This window comes from Ischnura elegans, chromosome 3, assembly GCF_921293095.1.
Source record: "Ischnura elegans chromosome 3, ioIscEleg1.1, whole genome shotgun sequence".
NCBI lineage: Eukaryota > Metazoa > Arthropoda > Insecta > Odonata > Coenagrionidae > Ischnura > Ischnura elegans.
This window is the reverse complement of record NC_060248.1, coordinates 63548973-63562186: the sequence shown is the minus strand read 5'-3', so window position 1 is coordinate 63562186 and position 13214 is coordinate 63548973. Positions and strand designations below refer to the sequence as shown.

Sequence of the window (13214 nt, the reverse complement as noted above, 5' to 3'; positions counted from 1 at the left end):
AAGATAATTAAGCTTTGTTTCCAATTCTGTTCCACTTCGTCGCGGAGGTTGGATGCTACGATAACATTTTGTCGTGGCATTCCTACTCCGCTCTGGCGTTTTTCTCATCTCGCCGCGGTTTGCCGGCGAAAAAAGCAATTCCCGCGTTCCGCCGGCGGTGCAAGGGGAAATCCTTGTCACAGGAGATGTTCTGTCGTAGTGACGACGCCTCTGCCTCCGTATAAAACTTTGACGTCCGTGGGAAAGACTTTTAAGGAGGAAAGAACGCCGATCGAGCAATGGGAATATATGTTATGTCCGCGGATGCGACCGTCCTCGTCGTCTTAGTGTCGACGGAAACGTTAAAAGGGGTTTGCTTCTCATCAGATCCCGCATCCGTTTAATGTCTTCATGGGCAGCTTTTTTTCTCCCTGGCCATGTCCCTGGCTATGACTTAGTCTTTGGATTTTTATCGCTAGGTATTTATTTTTTTAAGCTCATGAGAAAATAACTGTACATCACATTTGACGGTTTTAGAAACGATGCATGCATAAAATAAAAGGAAAAATAGTACAAAATCAAAAATTCACCCTTTGCGGACCGCCGACGGTATGGAAACAATTCAGCAAGACAATATTGTCAGCATAAAAGAAAGATCACACTGTGATGTAACAAACCATACCATATCACACGCAAAAAAGAAAATAATGGCCGCACTATGATTTAACATAACTAGAACTCAATTAGCCTTTAATTAAAATGCATAACAAGAAAAATAATTAATAATTAATAAAAATTGAACTAAAATTTTAAAAATGAATGTTAAACAAACAATAATGCAATAAAAATAAATAATGAATTAAAATAATAATATTGAGCATTTTTTATCTCTGGTTAGCGCTAACCATAAAGGCCGTTTAACAAGGGGCACGCAGGTGAGAGCTGCATTAATTTATCATTATGGCGCGCCCGGAGAGGAAGATTTTAGATGACAGACGGAAAAGACGGAAGGTTTGGATGGACGGAGTACCAAGTGGGGAGTGGATGTTTAGAAGTAAAAATGCCTGTAGGAGGGAGAAGAAGAGAAATGGATTAATTGGTAGATTGCTAGAGATTCGGACGAATTGTGATTTGAGGAGGGAAGTCCAAGATGAAAATGGGGACGGCCGAAGTAATTCTAAAGGCTGTTTAAACGGGGAACGTAATTACGCAGGTTAGAACTGCATTCATTTCTCGTTATGGCGCGCAATTGTATCTCCCCAAAAATTTGGGGGTGTTTGGGCCCCTTGACCTCCACGCTCGCAAGGTTTTTGCCTGCGCGTAACAATATACCTCGCAGATGACCAGGGGATGCGCTGTCTGGGCCCGTGAGACATGTGAACGGTGTTATACATTCTGCTCTCCCGTTCGAAACGGCTATTCATTACATCCTACCCATTTAAAGACACTCTGGTACATGTTTCAAGCAAAGTTTGAATAAAAAAATAAAATTTTGAGAAAATTATATTTGAAATATTAGCTTTAGGGAAAGGGAACAAAATAGTTGTGCCAAAGTAGTTTAAATGGAATAATTAGTCAGAGCGTAATGTGTACTTTTGATATCACATATCATACTCGCTTTTATGAAAAATATTTTGCTATGTGACAGCTTTTGTGAAACCCTGTACTAATTCTCATAGCAAGCTTCTGCGACTTTCTGCGCGGAAACCACGCGAATACCGAGGTCTCGCTAAATTGTCACCCTTAGTGAGTCATGTGACCAAGTTTTATCGAAAATGTAGACGTGAAGGGTTTTTGCTGCCCGATATGGTTCGGATTTCCTCCTATGTCTCTGCCTTGGCGCAAGAATATGTAAGGATGAAAATGTGATACTTTATAATGTTGAATATCTGGAATTTGAGTTTAAAAATTTGATCTGCTGGAATCCTGTTTCCACAAAACATATGCCATAGTATTATCACGCGTTCGTCGTAACTCGTAAAGGACTACTTCATTAATAGCTGGGGGGATGAAGCAGTGATAGACCTATGAAGTGTTCTTAGGGTCAGTGTGCATCATGAATATGTTTTTTATAATTCGAAAAGGTAATCACTGGTTTACTTAACGTCCTCTCATCATCAGGATTACGCTATGCTGGGCTAGCCTTAAAAAAAATCACTGCACATTTTGCAGACTAGAAAATCATGAATGCCTCTGTTTTGGTACATTATCCCCTTCCACTTCAATTTATTTTCTGAATATCTTGCTCCTATCCTCTCTTTATGTTTTCTGTGAATCTTTTAAATGAAATGGTAGGTAATGAAGTTATTTTTTTTGTTTGTAATCAACTTAGAACAGTGAAATAAAAAATATTATTATTTCATATTGTAAAGTATTCAGTTAATCACATCCAGAACATAGCTATGGTTACTCGTATAAAATTATTTTATTCCTTCCAATGCATCATATTTCATGAAATATGAATTATTTATGTGCATAATGGATGTATGAAAAATGTAAAACTTTCAAAATATTTATATTTTTCCCTTAAATAGAGCTAAAATTATGAAAATCTTATGACGAGCTACACTCGTCATTGCGCGATTTGGAATCGAAAGTTCACGACGAGATAGACTCGGAATTTCAGCCCAAGGGGTTATTAGGTATGACAGGCGCACTTGTTCACGTGAAGAATCTACCGAATCCTGCCAGCTACTGTTTCCTTTCTAATGTGCCCTCCCATAATTCTTCGCTTGCTTCGTTTTAGCCCGCGGCCTTCATCATACATGGCCGTACTCGAGGTTAATGACGGCGGCTAATTAAGGAAAGGCGTCAGAAAGATCTCGTCGACATTAATGCATGGGGCATAAATACCCCCATGTGGCATTTCGTGGGAATGTTTGTGTTGTGGAGGAAATTAAGAATTCGCGTGAGTGACTATTGGATGTTTCTCGTTAGTGCGGAGGACGTTCACGAGGATTGTTAATCCTTTGGAATTTTTAAGGGAAGTGAGTGCGATGAGGTCTCGGGGTTACTACCGGTTTCAGAAGCCGACCACGGGCGTCTCAAAGTTAATATACAACCTAGCAGTCGCGTCGCACCGAAACTTATGGATATAGAGATACGTATGCCTGTAGATATTTTCCGAAGTATCCTTTCATTAGTGGACTCTACCGCGAATTTGGAATACGTAAATGACTATAATTTATGGCAAGTTCAATGCTATTCTCATATCACAAGTGTTGTGATAAAATAAAATTGTATACAATTGCTGAAATAGATTCACATCTTTAAATAGATATGGTAAAACAAAGTATAAATGTGAGAATAAAATGATTGCGCCAAATGCAAGAATGAATTGAAAAATATAGGAAGCATAATAAAAAGACGTTCTCAGCCGTATTTTAAATCAGAATTCCTCGTGCATACTTTCATAGTTGAATATCATGTAGTTAGTTGATTTTTATATCTTTAAATATCCATGTTATAGTGAGGGCGTTATTTCTTAACTTACCTTCATGTAAAGTATTTCAATGATATTAGTATTTTTTTCAGTCATCGCCATCACCGATCAACAATCTTAAGATTGGTTTGACGCAGTTCTCCATCCAATTCTTCTATCAGCTCATCTTTTCACACCTATGTATTTCTTTTCTTTCACATCCTTCTTTACCTTTTCCATATATTTCATTCGAAGTCTTCCTTATCCGTTCTTGCCATCCACTTGTCCCTCGCGATTGTCTTCATCAGTCCATCATGTCTCGCGTTCAGTTTTAAATGAAATGCTGCGCGCTTTTACTTTATTATTATCTCAGTCAATAAGTAGTCAGTTTAAAAAAATGCAAACCTAATTTATTTTCTGAGTTCTTAGCAGTGACATCTCTCTGTGTTTGACGTAGTCGTTTCTGTACGAATGCCGGCGATTGTAGGGCTTCCGCTGGCTGAATTTCAGAGCACATACCCAGTCATCCAATTTGTGTCTTTGATGACATATGAGGGCAATTAACACAGGCAGAATACATATTGCGAAACGTACAAATCCCGAGTGGCGGAACAATATTTTCCGATATTGTGAGTTCAGCGCTCTCCCATATTGGCTGAATGTTGCGCGCACGATATGGTCCAACGAAAGCCAATATTGACTTAATCAGTTCCATATAAATGGCAAGCTCCTATAAAACAAGAGATGCCACATGCTTGGATTTTTAGTTGGATTGAAGTTCATTGATACTTTTGATTCATTTTGTGCCGTAATTTGTGTTCAGTTCATTTGATAAAGGTCCAGCGGAATTTAAGCCCATGCTGCGTAAACCTTCGATCTAATGTGTAAAGCTAATGTTTCCTTATGATTTAACTCAGATCTTAAATAATATCCGCTGATATGTAGTCGCCGATTAATGTAATTTGAGTTGCTAGTGTATACTTATCACGATGTTTTTGTATGCAATCGTTTAATTTAATTATCGTTACTTCCTCCATCTGTGTCTCAAGGGAGAAATTCACCCTTAATTTTGGCGGATTATCATCTGCATTTTCTGCTTTTCAAAGCTCGTGGTCCTAGTCGTCCCTCCAGGTCCCTGTACTTTCCTGCTCGTGACCGATTTCACATTTTATTGAGCATCTGCCGCTGATCCCAGTTACATCTTATTGGTTATCACCCATCCTTTAATATGTATCAAGTGGACCAATGTGAGCGACCAGGGCCAATAAAAAGCCTGCCTTTCCAACACTTTCTCAATTGGCCTTTTATTGACCCATTATAGTGTACAAGGAAGCTGAGATTACAGTTTGATCAGATACAGTTTGTACCTGATTGAGATGATGAATAAGATCAACTTTTTTTTACTCTGCGTTCGATTGGAACGCTTCCGGAATAGTAAGTTGACGTGCTGCTTTTCTTGTCGAAACCTCGGCATAGGAATAATTTTTTCCTTTGCTTGAAGCGCTTAATGGTCCGTCACGCCTTACATCTAACCCGTCTTTTGTTTAATTCACGCTCGAATAAAGGCCCCATTTAGAATCGTTGCGGGTAAACGTCGCTAAAAACCGATCCAAGTGGTCATTGTCTTCTGAAATACGAGCATGATCTTTGTTCCTCCAGCGAATCGTCTCCGCTGAAGGAGTTTCGAGCTCGGGTGGAATCGGGGAAATGTACAGGGAAATGCGCTCGAATCGTTGCCAAAGCCGAAGAATGCGTGTCCGTTAAAAAAATCACTTGTAGTCGTCGATTTGTCGTTATCACGGTCAAGGTACTACTAAAATTAGTAATGCCATGATCAAGCCAATTTGGGTGTGGGTTTCTATGGTTTATTAAATGGTCTTAGAAAAAGGGTGATCGTCGTGATGGAAAAATGAGCAATCGATTTTTAATCGAAAGGAAAAGCTGGAATTTTCAACAAAAATCGAAATTCAAAATAAAAAAATCGATTAATCGAAAAAAATAGACGGTTATGTTTTGCAAAAAAATAGTGTTTTTCCAAAAAAATTATTAGTCATTATTATTATTTGTTATTTGAAAAACACCACGTTGTACCACTCAATGGTAATTGATTTCTTTATGAAACACTGTTTCGTACCTTTCTTTATGATGGAGTTAATTACCCGATGTAATAATAATGTATGTAACTTTTCTCAAATTATCTAAAATATTTCCCAGCGAAAATGACCATCATTCTAAATTATTTAATAAAACTTGTTTTTTTCTTTTCAAAATGTCAGGTATACATTTTTTAAATTGTGCTTAATTAAATGATTCCACTGCTATTAAAAAAAATAGCCGATCAATCTGGGTAACTGTACGATATTGTTGACGTTTAATTGTATTTTTTTTTGCCAGGTCATTATTTTATACTCCACTTAAATTTTTTCGAACATGTAGTAGCTAGTAGTAGTTTTGCACCTATATTGAACTGAATCTTGTGCCATATCTTCCTGCAGGTATTACCAATTGATTCAAATAATTTATGAATGTGCTCTGTGAAAAGGCTTCTGTCAAAATTATTCCATTCCAGATTTTTTTACATAGTTTCATTGTATTTATGTTGAAGTAAGCTTCATTTATATTTTTATCTTTATTTTACAGATTGATTCCTGGAGAACCTAATCACAAGACCAGCTTACTTCACCAAAAATTCCAGGTTGGTGATTATTTTTTTCCGCAGCATTTGGAAAACATTGTCAATTTACAAAATACTTGTGAAATGGGGAAATGGTTTTTGCTTGAATAAAGAAGTTTCTCTGGGTTTATTAAATGGCATACCACAAGAAATTCTTCTTCTAATTATAATTCATGAAGTGTCTTGGGCAAGCTCATTGACTTTTGTAATGTTTAGTTACATCTGTTACCTATAATTTATGGGAATTACATTTTTTTGCTGTATATGAATTTCCAATGATGTATTCCATTATATTTCAGATGCTGAATTGCTGTATTGACCGAAGAAAAAGGGAAATCGATGCTAGAAAAAATCCACCCAGTCATAGTTCATCCTTCAACTTTGGTATGTAGAAGAAACTCAGTTGTACTCGATTAAATGTAATGTTGCGCATGGATTTATCTTTCTGATGGATGGCTTCTTGCTTTTCCAATGAACCAGACTCGGAAGCCAGTGAGGATGAAGATGACAACTTCTTTGACTGTCCAGAGGATCTGCCGGAGGATGAAGAAGATGATTCGAAGGAAGAAACGACCTCAAAAGTTCAGGTCCCACGCATGAAACATTCCCTGTGGAATCGTCCGGAAGGGAGGCTTGAGAAGATGGAGGATATCTGTATCTTGTCTACAGGAGAGCCCCTCTATGTGCCCATAACCCAGGTTGGTTGATAGAAAGAACCCAAAATGGCCACTGAAGCCATTGTCCAGTATGTAGTTATATGCTCGTTGCGCATTTTTTGACTGTCAACCATCGATTGTTATGACAGCAAGTGTTGTTTCAATATGAGCTGAGAGTAGGAGAACAAAGTTCTAGATGTATAAAACAATAGCCATTCTGTACCCCTCGAATTAAAGTGCTGTAATCGAGAAAAAAAGGCATAGATCCCTTCCTATTTGCCGTAAATCAATGTGGATGACTATGGTGTGTATTTTCAAATGTGCTGAAGTTTACATTTAGAATTATCTCTTCTATTTGTCACTGTTATCATGTTTTAAGAATCGTTTATTTCTCATTATATGTCTGCTATTTAGGAAATGTATTTTTGAAATGTTTATTATTTCCTCTCACATTTCTTGAGTGAAGCGATTCATTGTTGTTATCAGTGCCTTATGTTTCTCATAGCCTTTAATAGGGATATAGGATAATCAAGGGAAAGAAGGGGGTGATGAGAAAAAGGGAAGAAGTATACAATAAAAGATACAGTGTCCACCGTGATACGGTGGAAATCTTTGATATTCAGCTTATTGAAACCACTTGTCTGTTTCCGCACACTTTTATTTACACCGACCATGGTTTTGGGAACCTTGATAATGGCACAAGCCATGGTCGGTGTAAATAAAAGTGTGTGGAAACAGACAAGTGGCTTTAAAAAGCTGAAGAAGTATACACTGTGCTAGTTGGGAAGCACTGTTGCAGAAATAAAATCCCCAAAGTTTTCCATTTTCCTGAATACATTTGTTAGTGTCTTGAAATCCTGGAATCACTGACTATGAATAGAATTTACTTTTTCTCAGATGCTTACACATTTATTTTTATCTTAAATTTCTGATAACTTTTGGTCGGCCATAGTTCACTCTTTATGAAACTTCCCCCCCAGATCAAGTTATAATTATGTTATTATTCTGTTGGTACAGTTGTGAGTGTGGTATATAGGTAGTTACTAGGTATGATTACCTATTTCAGTCATAGGAAGCTGATGGTCACCTGTAGACATCAAGAGAGCAAAATATGTGGCAAACGTTACTAAGTGCTATGTGAAGTTATGTATGCAACCCGTAGGAATTTTCATGACCAATGAGACTGAAGGAATATATAGAATCTTGCAATTTTTTCATGTAATGTTTCTAAGGTTAATTTCTGACTACCCTTAATTTCATAGGGCATATCTGAAATCCAAAGTATAATGGTCCTCATTTGTTATTTTAGTTGAAAATCAACTATAATGCAATATTTTCTTTAGAATGTAAGTGTTATATGCATTTTTACACAGATTGGACTTTAAAAAATCATTTAATTGCTAAAAACTGATTATTCTCTTTGGGAAACTTTGATTTTCATTATAGATAATACTCAACTTCCCTGTGATGATTTAATTGGACAGCGATGGATGAATTTGTGGCTAAGCCAATAAAGTTACATTTAATTTCTCCCCTGTTTCATGTTGATCATTCCATGTAGTCCACCTTTAATTAGGGATTGTGCCTTGCAAAGGATGTTGTCAGGTTATATTATTATCTCACTGACTTAAATCATGGATGGACATATGTACCTCTCTTTGGCCTACAAGTTTTAGAATATCTCATGCTGAAAATATTTCTTGAATTTCTTTTTACTTTTGTCGAATGCCTAAATTGTTAAGAGTTTTTGGTTGTAATAGATTGAAGAAAATGCTAAGTGTAGTTTAAAATATCTCTTGCAAAGACTTCCCTTGACTTTTTATTATTTAACGTACTTAAAGCTGACCTTTTTATAGATGGCTATTTACCATTCGGGATATGTTAAGAAGTACCTTGTTATATTTTCAAGTTATTTGCCAGTATTACTTGATGTAAATCTAAGTAGTAACTCTGTCTCCCAGAAGAAATTATATTATTTATCAAAGTTATTCTAAGTAAAGGAAAGTACCGCATTACGCATGAAGCACTTGGAGATGAAGGTGAGGAAGTGGTGTTGAATATGTATTCTCTTTAATAACAAAATTCTTCTTTAAGCGTTTCTTGTTTCAAGGATGAGTGACAGTATTTCTATATTTTGCATCAATATTCTCCTTGCAGGAAATACCTCCAAAAACTGAAGATCAGTTGGAAGAGGATGCAGAACTAATGCTGATGCTTGGAAATGATTCCCTTGGTGCTGAGCTCAGAGCCACCATAATGAGTGCCTCTCTGCTATCTGACATGGAATCTTTTAAGGTACATAGAGGCTAAGTTTCAATTCATATAAATAAACCATTAAAGGTAAAAGAATCAACCACATCTTAGGAGCTTTTCCATTCAACTTCTGCATACCCCTTAAATAATGGTGGATTCTACATCTACATCTACATAATACCCTGCAAGCCGCCTAAAAGGCGTGTGGCAGGGGGTGTTAGGACACCAGCCGTTTACAGCTATAAAAAAAAAGAAGTGCTCTAACGAGGTTGGGACAAGCGTTTATTAAAGTCCTTTATTGTTCGGGGGAAAAACGAATTCCCATATCTATCCGTTCGGCAAAAAATCTCTCTTAATTTATCGCTTCTGTCGGACCTGGAAATATAGTGTGGCTCTAAGATTATGTTCTCTGTGTCGCTCTTAAAAATATCCATTCTTAATTGTTCAAGCAATCTAAGCCTAGCGCGCAGCCTCCGAGTCTCCAACGGCTCCCAGCCTAATTCGCTTAACATCTGGGTAACACTGTCTGTACGCCCGTAGAGCGGTTTTTGACGAAACGCGCAGCCTTCCTTTGTATCTTATTCAGTTCGCGGATTAAGTCTTTCTGCACTGGATCCCATACACTCGCTGCATATTCAAGGTGCGGTCGGACGAGAGCGAAATAGCACCTTTCTTTTACTTTCTCATTCGGAAGTCTTCCCACAATACGCTTGACGAATCCTAATTTCTTCAGGGCTATGCCGCAAATATTCTTTATATGTGTTCCCCACGTGAGGTTCGAGGTTATCGTAACTCCCAGGTACAACTTCACTTCGTCTGTTGCCTTTATGTTAATGCCATTCACTGCATAAACATTGTTAGTGTTGGATGAATTCCGCAAGAAATGTACCGCCATGCATTTGCTCAGATTGAGTTCGAGTCCCCACTCTTGACTCCACAAATGAACGTTGTTTAAGTCCGATGATAGAATTTCAGAGTCAGAGTGATCACTAATTTCGCGATAGATGACAGCGTCGTCAGCAAATAAACGTATTTTACTGCTAATGCGGGAGCAGAGATCATTAATGTATATAATGAACAACAGGGGGCCGATTACGCTTCCTTGTGGAACACCTGATGTAACTTTTACAACATCAGAGCTAATTCCGTCAAGAACTACTCTTTGTTTACGATCTCTGAGAAAGTCGCGTATCCAGTTTACAACTGTTTCGTTTAATCCGCATGACTGTAATTTGTATAAAAGTTTGTTGTGAGGTACAGTGTCGAAAGCTTTCTTAAAATCTAGAAATAGTGCGTCAACTTGTCTTTTCGATTCACCAGATTTTATAACGTCGTGAAGAAAGAGCGCGAGCTGTGTTTCGCAGGATCTATTTTTTCGGAATCCGTGCTGACAGTCATGGAGGAAGTTACGTCTGTCCAAGAAAGTCATGATATTACTAACAACGATATGTTCAAGTATCTTGCCTATAATTGATGTTAGTGAAATTGGCCGGTAGTTGCCTGGGTCATTTCTGTTTCCCTTTTTGAAAATGGGTGTAACGCTTGCAATTTTCCAGTCTTCCCTTCAGAGAGTGACTTCTTGAATATGATCTCTAAGTAAGGCGCGATCTGTGGAGCTAACTCTTTGAGGACACGCGAGGGTATTCCCTCCGGACCCGGAGATTTACTATTCTTAATCGATTGTAGTTGTTTAGTTATCCCATCACGTTTTATAGATATTTCTTCCATCAAATCCTCAGTATATGGGATGTCTACATTGAATTGAGTATCGTCAGTAGTGTATACACTTTCGAAGTGGGCATTTAAAGTGTTAGCTTTGCCAATATTTTCGGTGACAAGTTTACCATCTTTATCAAATAACGAATCTACGGTTGAATATTTTCCCTGAAGCTCTCTCGCGTACGACCAAAAGGATTTAGGATTTTCTTCGAGTAATTCACCAAGTACTTTTTTCTTAAACTTTCGCATTGCAGTTCGCATTGATTTCTTGGTTATTGAGCGTTGAGCAGCGTAACTTTCTTTAGCTTCAAGTTCCTTCGATTTATTACGAGACGTGATGGACTTTCTGTACAAGTTGTATAGTTTTCTCTGTTTCCTAAGTTCTCTTCTGACATCGTTATTGTACCAGCGAGGTTCCTTATTATCACGTTTCAGTTTTTGCGGAATATGTTCGTTGATTCCTTGGCGCAGAATTTCTAAGAAATGTGTCCATATTACATCTGTGCTTTGGTCCTTTGATGTAACAACGAATTTTTTGTAGGAGTCATTAAGCATCTCGCCAAATTTAGTGAAGTTACATTTATCGAATAGGTAAATATTGCGTTTTGGTTTTACGGCTGACACCACATCAACTTTTAACGTCGCAAAGATTACTCTGTGGTCGCTTATACCGTCAGTTTTGAGGATTTGTCAGGATTGAGTTAGCATTTGAGCCCATTGTCACCTGAAGTGAATGTAGATAGTCGCCTGATAGGTAGCTCACATATCCACACATTTGCGGCTGAATATCTAAAAAAAAATTTGCTTTTTGTCTTTGTTTTCATGTTTGGCTATCCAAGTGTACACACATATATTTTTTTAATTCAATTATGTTGTGGTCATGTACCTCTCTTTAGGTACAAATTTTATTCAGTATTATTATATGTTCACAAGTATTTGTGTATTTTGTTGATCTATCTTCTTGAGCTTATTTTTTTCCCTTTCTATTAATTCTCACAGGCAGCTAATCCAAGTGCTGAACTAATAGATTTTATCAGGTGGTATTCTCCTAGAGATTGGGTTGAAGAGGAAGTCCTCAATGAGTTTGGACAAAAGAAAGGTGAGAGCCACTAAGTAATTAAATTTCCATAACTGGATTTTGCTGTAGATTATCAATTTATCATTACATTATTACCATTATAATAAAGTATAATAAAATAAATAAAGTTATCATAGTTTTTAAAGTAAAGGAAAAGTGTGCTTCGTGGTAAAAAAAGTTTTTAGTTCACATCATGGTTTGTTTTTTTAGGTAATATAAAGCTTTTTTAATAATTTCATTCCAATTAATTTGTTTCATCGGACAATCTTATGATGCAATTTTGCTTCGCCTGCCATAGGTTTACAGCTAAATTGCTTGAATCCTGTTTTTACAATCTTTTAATTGCCTTTCTATCCTGTCATTGTGTCCTTTTCATTTTTTGCTCACATCATCAGTATTACCATTGAAGGCTTTACCTTTTATCAGAGGTGCCTTGTTGTTTTCCTGAGTTCAAACCTCGGATCCTTCCTATTTCACCCAATCTGTTCAATTCCTTTCCATTCTCCCCTACTCTGCTGATATGACTTACTCAATAATGCTACTATCTCAACAATGGGTCTATATGGGTCATTCTCCTGCAGTCGCACAAAATTATGTCCATGGACTGCCATAAAAATACCAAAACTGGTAAATAAAAAATAAAGTGGCATATTATTTTATGTACCCTTTTAGTTATTTTAGTGACAAATTATCAAATGAAAAAAAAATATTTTCCCCAAATTTAATGTCCACAGACTATTATTCACCATGTCCACGGACAGTCCCACATAGATTTTCGAAGAGGTGTTTATTGTATTTGTAACCTTTACTCAATAATTTATTATAAAGTCTATGGTTAAACAAACTAAAACAATATCAACATTCTAAAATAGTCTTTTTGGGTTGTTTTATTTCATAATATTTATTATAAAATAAAATAAAACATTTGTCCTACCGAAAAAAGCAATGTCCATGGAAACAGGAAAAAGGGGCATGGTGGCAGCCCTGAACAACCAGTGTGTAGAGAAAGATATTGTCAGCTTTATTGGGTTGTTTGAGTTTTTACTTGTTTTAGTGAATGTTTTAATGCAGGAAGAAAAATGTTGGTTCAGTTTTTTGAAAGAGCCAAGATCATCAGTCATGTCCGTGGACAGGTAAAAATTAGTGAAAGTGAAATCTTTTGCTAATTACAATTGAGAAATCTTTTGCAGCTATAAAATGCAAGTTCAGCATAGTAAGGACAGTGCCCTAAATTCCCGACTACAACTTCATTTAGAGGAAATTGTCATGTCCGTGGACACCATGTTCGTGGACGTCATGTCCATGGACATCATATTTGTGAAATCTGTAGTCCATGGACATGACAGATGGTAACAATAATGATGATACCTACACTATGACTAGTTACAGAATGTCCAATGACAAATTAAAAAACTTTGGTTGCTTCTTTTACGT

At 36.9% G+C, this 13214-nt stretch overlaps 1 protein-coding gene across 1 annotated transcript in view; it reads left to right on the top strand.

The window, feature by feature from the left end:
* Positions 1 to 13214, top strand: part of LOC124155917 (rab3 GTPase-activating protein catalytic subunit) — a 166877-nt gene that overhangs the window by 147403 nt on the left and 6260 nt on the right. The window contains exons 10-14 of the mRNA XM_046530140.1: positions 6041 to 6095; positions 6374 to 6458; positions 6555 to 6772; positions 8888 to 9025; positions 11702 to 11801. Of these exons, the coding sequence (XP_046386096.1) occupies positions 6041 to 6095; positions 6374 to 6458; positions 6555 to 6772; positions 8888 to 9025; positions 11702 to 11801 (596 nt within the window). The remainder of the gene's footprint in view (positions 1 to 6040; positions 6096 to 6373; positions 6459 to 6554; positions 6773 to 8887; positions 9026 to 11701; positions 11802 to 13214) is intronic.